Source organism: Petaurus breviceps, unplaced genomic scaffold, assembly GCF_028583685.1.
Source record: "Petaurus breviceps papuanus isolate PSGF00001 unplaced genomic scaffold, PetGlider_PUasm1.0 76, whole genome shotgun sequence".
NCBI classification, from domain to species: domain Eukaryota; kingdom Metazoa; phylum Chordata; class Mammalia; order Diprotodontia; family Petauridae; genus Petaurus; species Petaurus breviceps.
In genome coordinates this window covers 10,730,623-10,753,164 of record NW_027186473.1, presented here as the reverse complement: position 1 = coordinate 10,753,164, position 22,542 = coordinate 10,730,623, and the positions used below count along the sequence as shown (strand labels likewise).

At 34.1% G+C, this 22,542-nt stretch overlaps 1 protein-coding gene across 10 annotated transcripts in view; it reads right to left on the bottom strand.

The window, feature by feature from the left end:
• Positions 1-22,542, bottom strand: part of FIP1L1 (factor interacting with PAPOLA and CPSF1) — a 99,322-nt gene that overhangs the window by 51,085 nt on the left and 25,695 nt on the right. For 6 of the 10 annotated variants that reach the window (XM_069105232.1, XM_069105234.1, XM_069105233.1 and 3 more), the window contains 4 exons: positions 20,417-20,526; positions 17,456-17,563; positions 8,144-8,237; positions 3,316-3,472 (listed from right to left, as the gene is read on the bottom strand). In XM_069105232.1, coding sequence (XP_068961333.1) covers positions 3,316-3,472; positions 8,144-8,237; positions 17,456-17,563; positions 20,417-20,526 — 469 coding nt within the window. The remainder of the gene's footprint in view (positions 1-3,315; positions 3,473-8,143; positions 8,238-17,455; positions 17,564-20,416; positions 20,527-22,542) is intronic. The other 4 variants (XM_069105237.1, XM_069105238.1, XM_069105241.1 and 1 more) reach the window with 1 other exon arrangement.

Below are 22,542 nucleotides of genomic sequence, written 5' to 3'. Positions count from 1 at the left end.
ATTTAGAATTGAAAGAGATGTTTAAAATTATCTAGTCCACTTCATTTTAAATAGGAAGAACCTGAGGCCCAGAGAGGTTAAATAACTTGCCCAAAGTCACAAAAATAGGAGTGAGGCAGAGCTAGGATGTGATTGATTCCAAATTCTGTTCATTTTCCACAGTAACATGCTGCTGCCCTCTATAACAGACCCCAAAAGATATAGTAGACATATGGCTTCTTTGATGAAGTGTCAAAAATTTTACTTGAGTCACATAACTGTACTACAGATATTTAGATAAACTATAAAAACACATAGTCAACTCTCAATTACTTATGCTAACCAATAAAATCTAGTTTTTCAGATAATCTAAAATTATTAATACTTACTTTTAAACTGTATTATACAAATTTCTCTATATTACATATTTATACTCAAATATTTTTGCAGTTGTATCAGTAAAGCATAGAGTGGCACTAAAACTACTTTACAATATCTTGATAAATACTGAGTGTACAAAAGGTGATGGCAGTTAGGGAGCTTTCAGGACTATAATTTTTTTTAAAAATCTAAAAAGATATAACTGATAGTTGACAATACAGTGAGGAACAGGATTAGCTGACTTCTGTGAGGTGGCATCGTATTTGTACTAACTAGATAGGAGCTGGCTCTAGCAGACATCTGGAGGCAATGAACACAATTATTTAAGACATTTCTGCTTTTGCCAAATAACACCATTCTCCACCTTATAGAGCCCATTAGCATTGTACAACCACAGGATGAGCACTTCTCTTTCCAGAAGTAGGGTGTACCACACCACCCTCTCTTACAAACAACCAAAAGTGAAGAAAAACAATGTGGGCTAATGTGCAGCCTATGGCAGGAGTGCCAATGCTGTTTAAATACTGTGCTTTTATTCTCAAATATAATTTAGGCATTTTAAATAAAGCTCGTTGGGGTGGCCAGGTGGTGCAGTGAGTAAGAGAGCCGGCCCCAGAGATGGGAGACCTGGGATCAGTTCCGGCCTCAGATACTTCACCCCCGCCCCCCCCACACACACAAACTGGCCATGTAACCTTGACCAAGTTACTTAACCCTAATTGCTTTAAAAAAAAATAGATAAATAAATAAAGCTCGTTTACCATACAAGGGCTTAATAAATATACCCATCATCCTTACTCCTAATTCTTCTAAAAATTTTTTTAAAGTTACCTTTAAAGTTAATTAGTTAAAAGTTATAAAGCTAAAGTAATAGGACTAGAGGCTAATAAAGCAATTTATAAATTATATGTGTCATTCTTTTGTCATTTCACCAATTTTTAGTATTCTCAAGAGGTCAAAGTTATGGGTTAACAATCCCTATGTAGGTAGTCTCCAAAATGTTCCAAAAGTTCCCCTTAAGGTAGCTGGTTTGGAAGAAGTTTTATTTTCCCTTATAAACAGTATTATAAATGCTAGTTAAGAGAGAGACCATTTTCTACACATTCAACTCACATAAGGCAAAACTAAAGTTCATTTCTGGCATCCTTTCACCTCCTTGTGCTTGTTGTTTCCCAGGCCTTTGGTCCTCTATTTTGGCATCCCACTCAAGTCTGCTTTACTGTCCAAAGTGACTTACCTCTTCCTCCCTCCCCAATCAAAATCCCTATTTTTCAGTGCAATTGCTTTTTTCTGGGCATTTCAAAGAGAGCAATCTCAACTAATTTAAAGGATGATTAGATGGTTACATTTAATCTTCTCAGAGGTATATGTACATTTAAGAAAGATACTTGCTGACTCCAAAGGTACTTTAATTGGTGAAAGGATGAGTGAAACAATAGTTTAAACACTGAGGAGAACATATTCTGAAGCAACAGTTATACCATAAACAGTTCAGCTGTGCCACCATGGTCAACCTCCTAAAATGATCCTGCTTTTTTATAGCTGTTTCTCTCTACACTTCTAAGCCCACCAGAGTTTCTTTAAATTCCCCATTAAAAACAAAACAAAAAAACCTGGTGTCATCCAGCAGAGTTGCAGTATTATGGAAAGGTGGAACAGCTATTTATGAGTTATTTCTATATACTGAATTTTAGGATCCTAGCTAGTTGTCTTACAAAGGTACAAGGGGAAATAAATGGGAGTTCACTCAATTTTATAGTACTGGAAAAAAACCCAACACTTTCAGCAGATATTAACAGCATCACTTTAATAATATGAAGTGCAGCATACAATTACATAAGAATTACCACCTCCCTTACAATGAAAAAGAGGGTTAAGAAAGGAAGTAAAACTTTTAATCCACCAATCTTGTTACTTGTTAGTAGCTTTAATCATAAGTTTATTGAGGAGTGTACTGGTAGTGCAAATAGAGGTGCTCAATTATTTGTGTACTTCAATGATCTGTGTTATTCTTGATGTCCACTGCTATAAATCAAGAATGGACTTGAACCCATTAAAAAAATAGAACATCTTTCTGCTGTCCTATTTTTAAAAACTGGGTAAGAGTTTAGTAGAGTATAGGAGAAGCCCCACAAAGTAAATGAGTAAGTAGCACAAAAGAACAAACTCTGATGTTTTTACAGAGCTTCTATAAAAATATAATCATCTTTTGTCTCTCACTCACATTATAAAAATGTGTCCTGAAAAGATTTTTAAAAAAACTTTAACAGTATATCTTGTTTGTTACATAAACATTTATATATAAAGGATTAAATCTATTTGGGGAGAATCACAGCTGAACTTAAATTATAATTACAGCTATATTTTCTAATTACATCATTTTCCCTTTTATTATACCATATAATGTTGTTGTGCTGAAACAACATGAAACTTTGTGCATACGTATATATGAAGAACAGTATGATACAACAAAGGGAAAGTTGGACCTGAAGTCAGGAAGTTCTAAATTCAAGCTCAGCTATTTACATATGCTGGCTGTGTGACCAAGTCACTCAACTTCTAATGACCCAAGCAACTCTTTAACAGCATAGATGATAGCTGAGTTGCCAATATAAATCTCTGTAAGGAGTTTCTACATCATGGGGCTCTCCTAAACTGACTAAATCAAAAGTAAGTGCTCAAACCTCCCAAAATATGCATGTATAATATATATACACTTACATAAATTTAAATATTACACAAATATAATACACATATACATATAGGCATATGTATATGAATATAGATAAAAGATTTAGGTCTTTTTAAAATCAATTTCACATGCATCACATGTTGTGCCATTACCAAAATCACTACTGAAATAATGGCACATTTTATATTCTCCCTGGAAGAAATAAAGAGAAGAAGCACTTTCATACTGCTTTTCTTTTCAAATAAGTTATATGTACTACTTACCTGGGGGGGGAATCAGAGGTGGAGCAGTGCTGACAGTTGGAGGAGGAGGAAGAAATGGAGGTGGTGGGAGATGAGTAGGAGGAGCTCCTGGAGGGAAAAATGGAGGTGGTTTGCTAAAATTGTTGTCTACTTCAGCAGCAGATCGTTCCGAAAGAACCTACAGAAATTAAGAATATTTGTACATATCTATTTGATTTATATTTTCTAAAGATTAACTGTAATTAAAGTTTTATTTATTCTAGAAAGGAATGGAAAAAAGACTACATACTGCATACAACTGAGATAAGGGATAAGTTTTGGAACTAAGTTTAAAATATTAAGGTTAAAATTCCTTTTTTAATCATTGATTCACTATTAAAATACACACACACTCACCCTTTATTATTAGGTTCTATTCTGCTTTAAAAAAAAAGTCAGCAAGTATTTATAAGAAATTACAAACTTAGAAGGAAAAGTCCATGTAATATGTCAGCACCACAAAAGTACTAATGGTGGTAGGCACCAATTGTATGCTCATAATACGTTTACTGAACAGAGTTGTTCCAGGAAAAGTATAGGTTATAACTGGGAGACAGGAGATCATTCTACATTGGACGATATTCAATATCCCAGTAAAATGCAAGCTGTCCAGCAGAATGCAAACTCCTGGAAGGCACGAACTATTTTCTCTGTGAATGTGCAATATAGTTCCTGGAGTAGAGGAGGTACTTAATAAGTCTTTCCTGAAGGGTAGCAGGAGAAAGGAATAAGCATTTCTATAGCAGCTACTATGTGCCATGCACTGTATGAAGAGCTCTACAAATATTTTCTTGTTTGTCAGTACAATCCTGCAAAGTATGCGTTTTATTATTTTCATTTTACTCCATCAGTTGAGGAAACTGACAAAGGCAGAGTTAAAGGACTTGCCCATGATTACACAGCTAGCAAATACAGTCTAAGGCTAGATTTGAATGCAGGTTCTCCTGACTCTAGGCCCAGCACTCTCTCCACTGTTCCCTCTATGGCACAGTCACTAAGTCCAATTAGTAGAAGTCACAGGGTCACTCATTCCAAGCTGTATTCCCAGTAACACACTTATATTAAACTGTTATAATAATTTACCTTAATGTTTTTAAGTTTTTTTTAAAAAGGGACAAGTTCACTTGCCTCAGATACGCATTCAAAGATCATCTAGGCTAGCACTATCAAACTTGCTGAGTAGCCCACACAAATCCCTAGTCCACAGAACCAGATTAAAATATAATTGGGAAATGTTTAAACAAAGTAAGTAAAAATAAGATACAAAATAGTGTTAATTTACCTACAGGGATGTGCTTCTATTTGAGTTTGCCACTAATCTGACCAACTTTCTCATCTTACAAATAAAGAAACTGAGGTGCTAAGGTATGAAGTAAAATGTGTCTAAAGTCCCAGAGACAAAATCAGAGTCAAGAATGAGACTTCTGACTCCAAATGAATGTGCAAATTAGTGAGAATGTATTTATTAAAGCACTTGGGATAAAAATACAAATTCCTGTCCTCAAGGAACATGTTCTACACCAAAGAGCTAGTGTCCTTTCCCCAGTACGACACATATAAAAAATGACAGAGATACACATGGCTGGTAAGAGGATTTGACAATCTTTTCAAATATTGTCATTATTTTTATATGATTTCTTTACTTCCTTTTCTTTTGTGTGTGTGGGGCAAGGAGGCAACTGGGGTTAAGTGACTTGCCAGAGTCACACATAATAGCCCAAGCACCACTTAATGTTTACTTTTTTGGGCCCTGGTAGCTCAAGACTGTAAATAGTAACTGTTTCTCTTTGGACCAGAAACAATCCCAAAGGTCTCCCCCTCCCTAATATTCTTTTATTAAAGGGACCATCCTTTGGCTCGCTTAAAAAGAAAATTTTCCTTTTTTTAATTTAGTATTTTATATTCCCCCAGTTACATGTAAAAACAATTTTTAACAGTAGTTTTTTAAACTCTGAGTTCCAAATTCTCCCACCCCACCTCTGAGAAGGTTAAGCAATTCAATATAGGTTATACATGTGTAGTCATGCAAAACATTTCCCTAACAGTCATATTGTAAAAGAAAACAGACCAAAAAAACCTTAAAGAAAAATAAAGTAAAAATAAATGTATGCTTCAATCTGTATTCAGACACCATCAGTTCTTTCTCTGGGGATGGATAGAATTTTTCATTGTAAGTCCTTCAGAGTTGTCTTAGATCGTTTGATTTCTGAGAATAGCCAGGTCATTCATAGCAGATCATCTCACAATATGGCTTTACCTTTGTACACAGTACATTCACTGTGTATCAGCCTTAGCTCACTTTTTAAAAAGCCTTAATCACTGAATGGGTTTTAGAAAAATGAGAACCCAGAAAAGACCTTAGCTTAAAAAGTTAAGTCTCCCACTGCATCCTGGGCCACCTCTGGTTGTCCTGATCTATCTATATTTGGCCACTGGACCCAGATGGAGAGAAGAAAGCGAGGCTGGTGACCTCGAATTCACTTGTAAGTCATGGCACCGTCTTTCTGATGTCATAGTCCTCCTCAGGAAATGAAGGACAATTCACAACAATGACTGAGGTTGTATTTGAACTCAGGTTTTTCTGTCTCCAGGGTCAGTGCTCTACCCTCTGTACCTGTACGATTTCTTTTTAAAAGTTAAGATATGGATACATACTGCATATTAACACCAAATGATATTACTCTCAATGTAGCTGAAAAGATTACTATACAATCAACACTCTTTTACATCAGGAAAACTATTTAACCAAAGCAGATCAGTATCTCTGAATTTCTAACAGAATTCTTAGTCTTAGTCTCTCCAAAGTACTTTGTTGTATTTTCATGATCAGGGCAGCTAGGTGATGCTGTAGATAAAGAGCTGGATCTGGAATCAAGAAGACATAAACTCAAATACCACCTCAGGCACTTATTAGCAGTATGACCTTGGGCAAGTCACTTAACCTGTCTGGCTCAGTCTCCTCATTTATAAAATGGGGGTAATAATAGCACCTATCTCCTAGAGTTGCTATGAGAATAAAATGAGGTATCTGTAAAGCTCTTTGAAAATCTTAAGAGCTCTATGTAAATTCTCAGTAACCACATGTACACACGTGCAAACATATCTTTGTGAAAATTAATAACTAGTACTCTATGTTATTACAGAACCATAATTTATTTGCTGGTATTAGAATACTACTAGACTCTTTAGAGCATTCAAATCTGCTCAATAATACCAGGGTCTTGGTTAAAAAACAACAAAAAAAACCTCTGCAGATACTTAAAACTCCCAACAATTGATAATAAAAAGTCAGGAGGTACCAAGATAAGGTCAAAGTGGATACATGATCTATCAGGAGTGGGGAATCTGTGACCTTGAGGCTACATGTGACTCTCTTAGGTCTTCATGTATTCAGTCAAAAGGCCACACTTGAGGACCTAGAGGGCCATATGTGGCCTCAAGACTGAAGGTTCCCCACTCTTAAAAAGGGAAACCTAAGAAAATTAGAAGAATATGGATCATATCAGAGTTAAGGATGAGAGAAAAATTTATTACTAAACAAAAGATAAAGAGCATTGTGAGGTATAAAATGGATAATTGTGATTACATTAAATTTTAAAAGTACCATATAAATAAAACCAACTATAAGTCTTATAAATTGATAAATGGTCAAAGGATATGATTGGAAAAATGCAAATAAAAGCAATTTTGAGATACCATCTCATACCTATCAGATTGGTCAAAATGATAGAAGTAGAAAATGACAAATGCTAGACTCCGGGATATGGAAAAATTGAGACACTAATACACTGTTGGTGGAACTGTGAACTGATCTGACCATTTTGGAGAATAATCTGGAATCATGACCAAAGAGTTATAAAAATATGTAAAACCTTTGACCCAGCCATACCACTATTAAGTCTGTTTCCCAAGGTGGTCAGGGAAAAAGGAAAAGAACTTATATGTTCTAAAATATTTATAGCAGCTCTCTTTGTGGTGACAAAAAACTGAAAATTTGAAGGGATGTCCATCAATTGAGGAATGGCTGAACAAGTTGTGGTATACAAATCTGATGGAATACTCCTGTACTCTAAGAAATTATGAGAAAGCTGATTTCAGAAAAACATGGAATGACTTCCATGAAATAATGAAGAGTAAAATGAGCAGAACCAAGAGAATGTTGTATACAGTAACAACAATACTATGTGAAGGAAGTATGAATGAAGTTGTTTTGAGTATTTTAAATACTCAAATCAACTACAAAGGACATATGAAAGAAGATAGTACTCACCATCAGGGAAAGAACTGATAAACAAAAGTTATGTATAGTATGGTTTTACAAACACAAACACAAACACATATACACACACACACACACAGACATGGGTAATGGTAGTCTTCTCTAAGGTGGGGTTAGGAGGGAAAAAATAAAAAGTGCAGAGCAGAAAACAAGAGAAAATTCAGAAGGAAGCACATAAAGGGTAGCTTTGAAAATAAAGTATTTCTTACATAGTTTAAAAAATAAAACAGTGTGAAATGGAGATTTATGATTTTCATATTGAATCTTCTTTTTCTGCTGTGCTGTGTATATGGAAATGGTTTAGTTTTTGGTGGTTGTTTGGTATTTAAATTCAAAATGAATTAAAAAAATGTTTTAAAATATTTTAAAAAGTGAACAGGTTTGCATCATTTTAATGACTGGGGCCACATCTTATGTCTTCTTATATCTAACACACTCCCTTGAACCTAACAGATGTAAAATACATCTTTCTCACAATGAGAAATAATCTGTTGATTAGAAAAAGAAGTATTAAATCTGAAAATACTCAACCTGGATGTTGCTATTTTCATTTGCACGCCGTCTCCCTTCTACTCGGCTGATAGTAATAGTTTGACCAATTACATCTATTGTGCCAGATAATCTCCTGTAACACAAATCATATTAATTCAGTATCATGCCAACCTTTTCTAAAAAACATTTCAAAATAAAATTGAAAACCAAGCATATTTAGACCCTGGTTATCACTCTAGAATAAGATCATATTATACTATTGGTCTAACTATAGGCCATCTTCTTAAAAGGCAAACTTTTTGGGGAAAAAAAAGGTACATTATATAAAATAACACTGATTAAATGCCTCACTTGAGTTTTAGATAAGCTAGTCTATGGAACAAATATGACCTATATTCAGACCAATGTGGTACTTACTTGAGAAAATCTTTATTTATTGAATGAGTGAGATTTGTTAACAAGCTAGATAACCAGTGTTCTTTACTCCACAAAGTTGATCACATTAAAATAATGTTATAGGAATACAACAAAAGCCAGGAAATTCAGTTAAAACTGTACAACTACTTCATAACTGAATGTGTTGAACTAGGTAGATTAATAATGAGAATGATAATTAGTACCATGGGGCCATTATATATTGCAGCACATATGCTTCTAGAATATTGACTATTTTAATGTTAGAAAAATATTTTAATGAAATATTTTTTCATTTTTTACTGACTCTATTATGAAAGCATAAAAATAAATGTCAGTTTTCTACTCATGAAAACCACAGGTTTTAGAGTATAAAACTACAACATTTAATGTGAATTTTATCTGACTACTTAAGTTCCTTTAGAACTACAGAAAGTTATACGGCCATGTAGTAATGATACAATAGCGAAATAAAAATTCAAATATCACATATGAAAAGCAAAAAATAAACGTGGAAAACATTTAAGGTAAAAAAACAGTAAAGTTGATATTTGCTAAGGATTCCTAGGTTTGTTCAATTGTGTCATTTGTGTACAACCCCATTTGGGGTCTTCTTGACAAAGATACTGGAGAGGTTTGCCATTTCCTTTTCCAGCTCATTTTACAGATGAGGAAATTGAGGCAAACAAGGGTAAGTGACTTGCCCAGAGTCACACAGTTAGTAAGTATTGGAAGACATATTTGAACTCAGGAAGATGAGACTCACTTCCTGACTCCAGACTTGGCACTCTATCCACAGTTCCACCTAGCTGCCAATATATTAGGTAATTTATGTAAACTTCTTTTAAGGAAAAAGTCTTTGCATTTGAATGCACGAAAAGAGCATACTGTATCTACATTACTTAACTATGGAACCTTTACATAGACTTTCAAGTTAAAGATAAAACATACATAAAGTTATACTATGTTATATTGAGAAAGAAAATTGAAAATATTGTTCATGGAGAAACAGAAGATTCCCTTGTACTCTACTGAACTGCACACCTAGTTCTAAAATTTTAACTCTTTTAAAAAAGTATACAGGTACAGAGAAAATTTGCCTTGGGACCACTCATGCATTAGGGGCTCTCATTCTAATTCTGAAAAGCTGACAAGTCTTATATGTTATTTATTTCTTTATTTTTGTTTTCAACATTCATTTCCACAAGATTTTGAGTTTCAAATTTTCTCCCCATCTCTTCCCTACCACTCAACCCAAGATGGCAAGCATACTGATTACCCCTTCCCCCAGTCTTTCCTCTCCTACATCCCCCTCATCCTCTCCTTCCCGTAACTCTTTCCCTTACTTTCTTGTAGGGCAAGATGGATTTCTATGCCCCATTGCCTGTTTATTTCCCAGCTGTATGTAGGAATAATTTTTTAACATTTATTTTTAAAACTGAGTTCCAGATTCTCTCCCCTCTTCCCTCCTAGCCCATCCCCACTAAAAAAGACAAACAATTCAATATAGCTTATACATGTGTAGTTATGCAAAATATTTCCATAGTAGTCATATTGTGAAAGACTAACTGTATTTCCCTCCATCCTATCTCACCCCCCAATTAATTCTATTTTCTCCTTTGACTTTTTCCCTTTTCAAAAGTGTTTGATTCTGACTACCCACTCCCCAATCTGCCCTCCCTCTTATACCCTGCTCCCCTATTTTCCTGTAGGGTATGATACCCAATTGAGTGTGTATGTTATTCCTTCTTTAAGCCAAATCCAATGAGTGTAAGGTCGACTCATTCCCTTTCAACTCCCTGCTATTCTCCTCCATTAAACAGCTTTCTCTTGCCTCTTTTATATGAGATAATTTACCCTATGCTCTCTCCCTCTTTTCCTCCCAATATATTCTTCTCTCACTTCTTAACTTTATTTTTCAGATAGCATTCATATTCAACTCATCCCGTGCCCTCTATGTATACATGTACACACACATATATCTCTATCTATCTCCCTTCAACTATCCTCATACTGAAAAAAGTCTCATGAGTCTTTCCATATAGGAGTGTAAACAGTTTAACTTTCAATAAGTTACATATGACTTCTCTTTCCTTTTTACCTTTTCATGCTTCTCTTAATTTTTGTATTTGAAAGTCAAATTTTCTGTCCAGTTCTGGTCTTTTAATCAAGAATGCTTGAAAGTCCTCTATTTCATTGAATACCCATATTTTCCCCTGAAGTACTTAGTTTTGCTGGGTAGGTGATTCTTGGTTTTAATCCTAGCTCCTTTGACCTCTGGAATATCATATTTCAAGCTCTTTAATCCCTTAATGTAGAAACTGCTAGATCTTGTGTTATCCTTATTGTGTTTCCACAATACTCAAATTGTTTCTTCCTGATGGCTTGCAATATTTTCTCCATGACCTGGGATCTCTCAAATTTGGCTATAACATTCCTAGGAGTTTTCTTTTGGGGATCTTTTTCAACAGGTGATTGGTAGATTCTTTCAATTTCTATTTTGCCCTCTGGTTCTAGAATATCAGGGTAGTTTTCCTTGATAATTTCTTGAAAGATACGTCTAGGTACTTTTTTTGATCATGGTTTTCAAGTAGTCCAATAATTTTTAAATTATCTCTCCTGAATCTAGTTTCCAGGTCAGTGGTTTTTCCAATGAGCTATTTTACATTGTCTTCAATTTTTTCATTCTTTTAGATCTGTTTTATAATATCTTGATTTCTCATAAAGTCATTAGCTTCCATTTGCTCCATTCTAATTCTGAAGGAATTATTTTCTTCAGTGAACTTTTGGACTTCCTTTTCCATCTGGCCAATTCCGCTATTTAAGGCATTCTTCTCACTGGCTTTTTGGACCTCTTTTGCCATTTGAGTTAGTCTATTTTTTAAGATGTTATTTTCTTCAGTGGTTTTTGGGGTCTCCTTTAGCAAGTTGTTGACTCATTTTTCATGATTTTCTTGCATCACTCTCATTTCTCTTCCCAATTTTTCCTCTACTTCTCTTACTTGATTTTCTTTTTTTTTTTTTTAAAGCAATCAGGGTTAAGTAACTTGCTCAAGGTTACATGGCCAGTTATTTCTGGGTGTGGTACTGAGTATCTGAGCCCAGATTTGATCCAGGTCATCCCGACACTGGAGCTGGTGCTCTTACTCGCTGAGCCACCTGGCCGCCCCTAAGCAATTGGGATTAAGTAACTTGCTCAAGGTTACACGGCCGGGTGTTTCTGGGTGGGTGCTAAGTGTCTGAGCCCGGGATTCAATCTCCAGGTCTCCTCAACACTGGAACTGGTGCTCTTACTCGCTGTGCTACCTGGCCGCCCCTCTTACTTGGTTTTCAAAATCCTTCTTGAACTCCTCTATGGCCTGTGACCAATTAATATTTTTCTTGGACACTCGATGCATGAATTTTGACTTTGTTTCTTCTGGTTCTATGTTTTAATCTTTGTTGTCACCTAAGGACAATTTTATAATCTTATTTCTCTTGCTCTGTTTGCTCACCTTTTCAGCCAATTGCTTGACTTTTGAGCTCTCTGCCATGATAGAACTCTGCTTCCAGAGTGGAGAGTGCTGTTTTCCAAATTTCTGGGGTTTTGTACAGCTGTTGTCAGAGGTACTTCGAGGTACCTGCCTTAGAACTGTGAAGAGGATTCCCTCTCTACAGCCAGCTTTATAAGCTCTGCCACACCAGCGCTCCTCCTCACCCCAGGACTGTCACTCAAGAGTGCAACCCAGATCCAAGCAGGGCAAAAGGAAGAGAATCTTGCCTCAGTGCCAGCAAAGAGATTCCTATATTGCTCTCTGGTACTTATGGGTTAAGTCTGGAAACTGCCACAGCTATCAGTGATTTAGTCACCTGAGGTCTGCTCCAGCGCACAGCTCATGTGGGACTATGCTCCGCTCCCAGCCCAGTATGATAGACCCTTCCTTTTGGCTTGCCAGGCTGATTTCAGCTGGAAGTGTATTTCACTTTGTCATCCTGTGGGTTTTGTACCTCTAAAATTTGTTTAGACTTTTTTTTTTTTTACAGGTATTGGAGGTGGTTGGGGCTCTCACAAGTTCCTGCTTTTACTCCTCAATCCTGGCTCCGCCCCTCCCTCCTCATATTATAGCAAGACGCCAATGTATAATAATAACAATGGTCTATGCTTACAAGGAAAGCTAAAAAAATAACATTCTATCACCAAAAAGTCTCTTATATGTATTGCAATAAAGTTTAGAAATATATTTTATATAGCCACATAAGAAGCACAAAAATCTGAAACTGAAATAATTATGAATTTAGAATTCTGGGAACTGGAGACTTTTGTGTATAATACTATATACATTCAGCATCTGTGCATAATATATATCAAGAAACAATTAACTAGTTAACTTGTAGAGACTTCAAAACTAAAGTATCAAGAATTTTCATTTAAAGTCTTAAATCTTTAACTCCAAACTGAATCCAGGCAACCTTTATCAGATCTCTTTTAGAAAGAGTTTTAGTCATTATTTTCATTGAACATAAATCAGTATCATCAAATGTTTTTAAGATTTTTAGATGAGAGACAAAGAAATAGTATTTATTAATCAGCCAACAAGTACAATGAGGTATAAAACCCGAAAGTTACTCCCTTTAAAGGTAAGGGTGATTAAAGCAACAAATTGTGACCTGACGTGATTAACAAACTATTCATTTCTATCTCCATTTTTCTCTAGTTATTTTGTTCTGATATGTGCTAATTCTTCTAAGACTTTCTACCTAAACGATTGGGAGAATAATTTCTCTATAATACACAGATAAATTTAAAACCATATTGATGACTTTATGTTTTAGATCAAGCTTAAAAAGGGCCAGAAACAAGCACATGTAAACTGAAATGTTAGGTTTTAAAAATGCTGTCATTCAGGTAATATGATCTAGAACCAAAAGTTCTCTAGAGTATTCCATTTGAACACATTCTTAAAGAATGTAACAGGGACGGCTAGGTGGCACAGTAAATAGAGCACCAGTCCTGGAGTCAGGAGGACCTGAGTTCAAATGTGGACTCAGACACTTAACATTTACTAGCTGTGTGACCTTGGGCAAGTCACTTAAACCCAAATGCTCTGCCTTCCCCCTCCAAAAAGCAAAAAAAAAAAAAAAAAAAAAAAAAAAGGAAGAATGTAACAAAGAACAATTTAAATAAAGAGGGAAGATAAGAAATTTGTATTTGTCTAATCTCACATTTTGATATAATGGATTTCAAATTATTTAAGAATTTCTAAACACTGGTGACCAATTAAAGATTTTTTTAAAATTCCATCAAATGCCATCTTTGAAAACACCAAATAACCATAATACTGTAATATTTAGTTGTCACATTTACTTTCCAAAATCTCCAAATTTTCAAACCACAAAATGCATACTAAAATTTTATAATAAAATTGATACTAAATACATTATTCTCCCCTCAAAGTAACTACACATGAGGTGTCAATATCTTTTCTGTGTTTAAAGGAAGATGTTATTTTGAAGAATATATGGTAACCACAACTGTCAATAAATTATTTAAATACTCTATTAAACTGAAAGTTATAATAAACAAATCAAAGAATCTAAGGACCCCAAAGTGGACTTGGAAGATAATAAAACAAAAAATTAATCCTAGAACCAGAAAACTTTGAGCTCATATTTTACAATCTTCTAGAAAAAGAAAGAAGAATCCCAGAAGGTTAAGTGACTTGTGTGGAGCCATAGCTAGTAGGCCAGAAACAGAAACTAGACCTCTTGGCTTAAAGACTGCTACTTCTTCTATAACATCAAAGCATCACTCAAAAATGTCTTTTTTTTTAAATCATAAAAAATTAAATTATTTGCTACTTTTTTGTTTGCAACAATGATGTTGTTGGCTGACATAGATTATCAGTAAGCAACAATGATGTTGTTGGCTGACATAGATTATCAGTAAGACACATACACTGAGGGACCCCCACTACTAGCCACTCTTGTGAAATAATCTATTCTCTCCTGTCCAGGTCTTCTTGGGATCTTGAATTTGAGCTGATGGCTGGTCAGAGTTAGAGGCATAATCTAACATTATGAAATTAGGTGATATATCTCTTGGCAATAAAAGCATCTTTCTCATTAAAGTATGATCTGTAAAAACAATGATCCAAATCTAATTTAATTCTTATCTAATTGTGAGATTTGGAGTGAGGAATAAGTCTCTTAATTCTCTTTAAATGTTTCGGTTTTCCTTTCTATAAAATAGGGATAATATCTGCCCTAGAGACTTTAAAGGATTGCTTTAAAAATCAAATTTATAGTTCTTAAAGCTTCAGAGTGGATTTCTTTTTTCAATATAAACATTTTTAAATTTTAGTGGTTCAAGTTATTTTCATTTAAGTTAAGAGTCTAAGATAGAGGTGTCAACTCACTGTCCACAGAACTGAAGCTAGAACTAGATTAAAATGTAATTTTGGAAATGTTTGACAAAATAAATAAGAATAAAATAGAACATAAATGTTACTTTATGGTTTCCTAATTCAATATGACCCCAGGGATCTAGTTCTATTTGATTTTGACACCACTGGCCTAGGGTACTTTTAAAAGTTTCATACCACAATAAATTACTATTGTTGATCATCAAAGGAAAAACAGTTTGTGATATTAAAATACTGTGAGGAGGAAAATGATAATTTAAGCTTCAATTTTAAGAGAAATTTAAGAAATTTAAAAAGGTTAAAACTAGATGTAAAGTATATCTACTAATTCCATTTCAAAATATCTTTCCTGCATAGACTATGATCACCTTACAGGAAAAGTTGCAAACTACTGGCATACTTACAACATACTGAATGTTTTCTGTGTATGGCACTATGCTAAGCATTACTGGGAAGTAATGCATATCTCCTGTCTTTGAGAAACTCACAATATGGTTTTTGTAGATAGTTCTCATACCCTTTGGTACCTATTGTATTGCACTTTCATTTTCTACATTTTTCCATCAACTTCATATAGATTACTTACTGCACAATAATAGGGACCCTATTTTAGTCATCTTAGTATACTTCAATGTACAAAGCACCTAGTAATAACGGCTCACAGAAGTAGTCTGAGACCCCTCAAGTCCAGATGCTGACATTTCATCTCCCCACCACTTGGGGAGGTCCATTCAGCAAAAACCTACTACTAACTGTTATCTCCTGCCTGTCCCTCAACCCCAGGGCCCCCTTCCTATGTCTTTGTGTTCATTTGGGATGGAGTTAGGGTAAAGCCTAAAGGAGAAGTTTGTTTGGGCAGAACCATTAAGCTTTTGTAGATGATTCTGAAATGCATTGTTTATGGACCAGTTTGTTAAGTCTTGGCTCTTTTTGGTTCACAAGGAATGTTTTATTGACTCATTTGTATATTTTGTACAAACTAGAAAATGAAAAAGTGTGAATAACATTGTATGATATCAAAAAGGACTCATATATTAAAAATATTTCATATTTACATAGATTTTAAGATTTACTAAATGCTTTCTGCCAAACAACCCTGAAAAATAGGTAATAGATGTAGTAATCTCATTTTATAGACGAGGTAACCAAGGCTCAGAGAGATTGCTGCCTTGTCCAAGCTTACAGTTAATTAATTACATGATTATATGTCTAGAGCTGGAAGGAACCTCAAAACATACTTAGTGCAACTCCTTACTTAGATAGATGAGGAAACAGATTCAGGGAGGTTATGTGACTTATTCAAAAGTCACATAGGTTTATACATGGCAGAGGCAGGATTTGAACCGAAGTTTTCTGACTCCAGAGTCAATGCTTTTTCCACTGGATCTCAGATTTGCACTCGGGCTCTGACTTTAATCAAGCACTTCCTACTATACTATACTATACTATACTATACTATACTATACTATACTATACAATAGTATACTATACTATACTGCCTCCCTAGTAGCTACACCAATTTTTGCTTAAAGAAAGATTAAGAACATAACTAGCAAAGAGAGGCAACATCCTGTTGGTACTAAAGAAGTGATACAAATGCTAAGTACCATGAACTCAATAACACTGGTCACCATGAGTGGGGGTAGCTGGAGATGATTCATGGAAGAAGCAGGGTTTGATGGGTTTTAGAGGCAGGTAGAATAAGGTTTAGATAATAACTAAGGAATAGGTTACAAAACAGAATTTAAAAAAGCCCAGAGACAGGAAACATAAAGGCATATCTGACAGAAGGCAAGACATGAGTTCAAATCCACTTCAGGTCCTTCCTAGGTGTGTGACCCTGAACACATCATTTAATCTCTGTCTCAGTTCTGTCATCTGCAAAATGAGGATATTAACAGCACCTACCTCACAGGGTTGTCATGAGGAATAAATGAGGGAACATATGTAAAGTGCTTTGCAAATTTTTATTATCATTATAGAAAATAATTAGTTTCCTTTTGATTACAGTGGACAATTTACATGGGGAATAATAACAGGTAAGATTGGAAAAATATTATTTAGCCTAGTTTTTAAGATCTTGAGGAACAAATGAAAGCTGTTTACGAAATTTATTAAACAGGCTAAAACTTTTGTGACTGAGGTGCAGTTAGAAAATTTCTTTGAGAAGAGCACATGAAGGTTAAACTCTATGACCAGCATAAAACACTGACTGGAAGAGGTATAAAAGTTATAACACTATAGAAGTAGTCTTGGTGTGAAATGATTAGGACAGGTACGACCTCTAAGAATCCAATATGGAACATGTATAAAGTTCTAATAACATTTTTTGTTAAAGATACCATTAGACCCAGAATTTTCTTTTTATATTTAAAAACCAAAGGTATTGCTTATCAGACAAAAAGATATGTGTTGCAATATCAAGGCATAGATGTGGCAAGTTTAATCAAAATTTGCTGTCCCAATAAACAAAACAAAACAGTGGTAATCATCTCAAGAGGAAGGGCTTGCACAACATTCTTGAGGGTAGTCTTACCTTAAGTCAGGTGATTCGGCCCTCCCATATCGATCCTGCCACTTCCCGATGCCTGAATTGGCTTTTCTGGAGGCAGAACTTGTCTGAGACTGAGAAGAGGCGCTGTTTCTGGCGAGATAAATTTTCTATGTCTTTTCCTGTATCTTTACTACTATTATGTTAGGTTTCTTTCTCACAATTTTCACTCCTTGACAAATTCTTTTTCATGTCCCTATATACTTTGCATCTCACAAAGAATACATCACACTTCATACTAAAACTTCTGCTAGCATTTAAACAGAAAAGTACTATCTGCTAGTTTAACACCAGGAGAACTTTTAGAAATATTTTCTAGGATAGTGCCGCATTATGTCAAATGTTAAAATAGGAAGAGTATGACCCAAACTTCACTTCAGATTACAACATATGAATAGAAAGGATGTTATGAACAAATTTCCTGCTTTTGTGAGCAAATAACATTACTTTAATTTTTGTAGGTTCATAAAATTGTACTAACACTTTGTATTCTCTCCCCTTACTTTTCATTCAAAAGAATTAAGAGATTTTAATGAAACCAATCATTAAAATACTATGTCAACAATACTTCATGATAAAATAGTATTCATTATATAAAACAACTTCAATTTAATTCCTTCGAAGTACATCTTAAGAAAGCCTACTTATGAAGAAAAGTTACTATCACCTATAATTACCTACAACATGTAGGAAGTTCACCTATTTATCTTTTTGCTATTCTTTTCAAGTATTGCTAAAGGATAAAAAGGTTCCATCCAATAATTTGCAAAACTTTTGAAGATTAATGCGGCAAAACATTCTGATCTATACTTGTACTGAACATAACATTTTGGTTTGGCCTTGTTTCTCCTACAAATATAAGGTCAAGAAACACTATTTTCAGTAATAAAACCTTTAGTTTTATCTTAAGAAACACTGCTATATAAAAACCTGCTGTATGCGGAACAGTGATAATATGTGAACTGAGACCACAATAAAATTTTCAGTGATAGAACACCCACTTAGTGAGACTTGGAACAGTGTTCTATATGACTATATGGGACATGCAAATCTAATTTCTAGATTTCTATAATCTAATCTTAATATATTTAATTTCTTTTAGCATTTCAGTTCCACAAAAACAGTTTGGTATTGAGAATTGTGACTTGCATTGATTCAAAAGATCTCCTTCCCACCCCCATTTTGGCTCCAATCAAGTGAAAATGCATTCTATAAATTCCTAATTGGGCATTATTCTTTATACACAAAGATGACACTACTGATGTACTGACAATAGAGTACACATTTTCTAGAAATGATACTGAGTTATATTTTAGCTATCCATCCTTGCTAGCCTTAGCACTGTTGTAACCAAAGTTAACAAGTGTAAGAGCAAAGGATAGGAGAGTTGGTGTTCTGTGCCCAGAGAAATCAGTAAAACAAGATGACTCAAAAGGAAATGAAACTTTTGACTAAAGCATGATGAGGACAAGATCAAATAGCTAACTTAAAATGGCATAAAGTTCAATCCAGGTGTATCAAAGCAAGGCAAGATTGTATTTTAATATACCATATATTCTTATGAAAAATTAAACATTTTAAGTCATACATTTTATATTCTGAGCATACACTGCTGACATACTGAATATTGTATAATTAAATATGTATGAATATTAATAGAAACTAAAAGTTGATTTAAGTTAATTATTTTAACAAATACAATTTAATATGAATTTGACCTATTAAACCTTTACAAACTAATTCTCAAAAGAATCTTTCTTGATTCTTAAGTACAGTAACATTTTAAAAATTAGTTAATTTTAAAAGCTGATAAGAACCATAGCAAAACTGAATTGAAAAAATATATTATGGTATTTTCACTATACAAGCTTATTTGATCATTATAAACTAAGATATTAAAATAGTATCTTTTTATTTTTTGGGGGAAGGGGGTGTTGGAGTTTAAGCCAATGCTTATATTTGGAGTATTAAGATTATCAAAATACAAAGAAGTAATTCTTTTGCTAACTAAAGTATTTATCAAACTTTTTAAAGGAATAATATGTTTAATTCTGATGACTGTAGTAAGCTCCATTCCTGTATCTTTAACAACAGTCATCTGTTCTGCATGGCTTAGATATGTACCTGGATATAGGGTGCTAAATGAGATGACCTTGAGGTTCTTTACAATTCTATTTTTAACAAAATATTTAATCTGCAATGTAATGGATAAGTATTATATTACAGAATCAAATATAGACAAGACCTTAAAGCACTTAAGTTTAAAATATATTGCTAGAATGTAGTTTTGATCTGGGTCATTCTGGACCAATCCAAGAATAAATACCTATAGAATGACCCCCCAAAAAACTTGACTGGATTTAACATAAAACAGAAAGAATTCCCTAAGTAACTTTCAATCTGGGTATGTTATCTTAGATCTTGCATTATAATTAGAATGACCTCCAAATTGGGATTGGCCATTTACTAGTTTATGTTAAGAAACTATTAAGCAGACATCTGTCCCATTATAACTGGTACTTGGTGGGAAACACTATTATTACAGCTAACGCAAACCAGAAATATGAAAATCCTTTTTTACTTTGGAAGACTTCTTAATATGTATATTTACACAAATTATATTAATAGTATTAAGAAATTATTCAGCACACAGGCTTCAAAGTCAACATAATTCTTTGTGGAAAAATGATCAATAAAAATGGAAATGACAAGGCCACCCCACCCCCACATTTTACTTTTGTTAAGTTTTACTTCATTTATGATATACACTAAAAGGAAAATATACTGGAAGACTCTTTCATATTGCATTAGGATTGGTACTTAAGACAAGTCAGATACTACACTTTGTTTTATGGAATATTTGACTTTCTCCCCATTTCACATAGTATTAGCACAACAAGTTATTGATGCTTTATGATGATTTGCTGATACAAATGTTCAACTAACCTGCTTGGAGGAAGTCCTGTTTTGAATAAAGAAGGAGGAGATGTAAACTCAGCTTTGCCAGACTGTAGCACTGTTTCCTTCTCTGCATTTCCAGTTCTGCCCTGCTGTACCTTCAAAATAATGTTTCCTTATTAGCTCTTCAAGTTAAATTATAATTTCACTTAACATCTATTATATCAGAGATTTTAATAATTATCTAATAAAATGAAATATTTCAAAACAGGATGAAAGATATAAAAAAATTGCTTGTGGGATATCAAGTGTTTCACAGGCATTAAGAGTTCATTGTTTTTAACTGACATATTAAAGCACACAAAAACCACACAAACAAAAATTTCTTCTTTGTTACTCTCAGAAATGCTCACTTACTGAATTGAGAAACAACTTGTTCTTTGGATTTTGCAAAAAACCCGAAGAAGATTTAAAAAAACAAGTGAAGTAACCAACCACCAGAACTGGCAAATTAGAACTTTAGCATTATTGAAAACAAACTTTTCCCTTTATCTAATATATCAAAATTGTGAGGTTTTACCAGGATAAAGTCACTATTACACTAGTATAAAATTACTAGTATAAAGAGTAGATGATATCCAACCAATTTGAATATCAATATGTTTTGCTTACATCAACAATTTTTTTCAACCCAATAGCTACTAAACAAGTCTTATTGGGAGCTTTTAACTGAGTACTTTAAAAATTAGGGATGTGTACAACAGAATAAATATAACTTATCCTCCACAACAGGGAAACATCTAGACTGTCTAGGCTATCAGTATGTCTAGACCGTCCCTCTATTTGACATAGCCAGAATTACAGAAGGAAATGTTCTCTTCTCACTATTCTGGGACTCTTGGAGTGTATTATAAATCTAGGTAACTTGAACAATTCACAGAGCACATAAAAGGTCTCCACATGATCTGTGCATGTTCTGTCAAAACTTACATCTCGAAATAAAAAGTATAATTTCAAGCCCCCCCCTCCATCTAGTATATTTTTTTTTATTAAGAGCACCATTATCCACTTGATTGCCTCAGACCTTAGAGAACCTTTATTTAAAAAAAAAAAATTTGCCCCCTCCTCTCCAATCCAGGTTATTATTAAATCACTATTCCTACCTTCCTTTCCATTCCTACTGTCCATACCCTTTTTCACCTCCTTATTACTAACTGCTTGAACTATTACAATAGATTCTTGAAATATAAAATCCTCAGAATTCTGGATTTGAGGGTCTAACTGTAAAGGGATTTAACCTAAATTTCAGTTTGCAACATCATTTTGGACACTTCTTCAGGCAAGCTGGAATGCTCACCACTGCCTAGAGGATTCATGTTTTCTAATCTCCACTATTTTGACTTTGCTTACAGTTGCATCCTAGAATCTTCCTGTCTTATATATATTCCTGTCTCAATTCTGTCTTATTCAATTCCTAGACTTTCTCCAAGCCAGCTCAAATACCACCACACCTGGGAAGCCTTCACATACCCTATCAGCTGGAAGTAAACTCTGCTTAGCCCTTTGCAGGTTTCTTTCTACATTTTTTACACTCTTTTATGTGGATATATCATTTATGGGTTTACATGTCTGCATGCTAATAGTGGTCAAAAAGGTCTACTCTATGAAATCTATACAAGTGACATGGAAGCAGCATTCTTTAGGACCAGTGACCCAATTTTCCTAGAATTCAATGTTTCTGATAACTGTTGGGACAGGGATTAAAATTATCATCACACCTTATGACTTTGAGGATGCTTGTCTCAATTTTGCCACTAATTAGCTTTCTGACCTGCGCAAGTAACTATGTCTCTGGGCCTTTGTTTTTCTCAACTCTAGGGCAAAGAAATTAAGACTAAGTGATCTCTTAATATATCTTCCAATTTCCAAAATTCTAAGCTTATCTCCACTATTATTGTTTAAAATTTTATTTTTATTATGGGATAAGTCTTCACTTATTTATTATATCTTGCTTCAGTGAAGGTAGGACTACATTTTTATACCTTTTTGGTATACAGCTATGTTAGGTTTATGCATCTAACAACCTTGCATGTAATAGAGATTCGATAAATTTACTAAAGTCAGTGTCAATTTACTCTACATAATTTTAATGAACACTCTTAATAAAGATGACT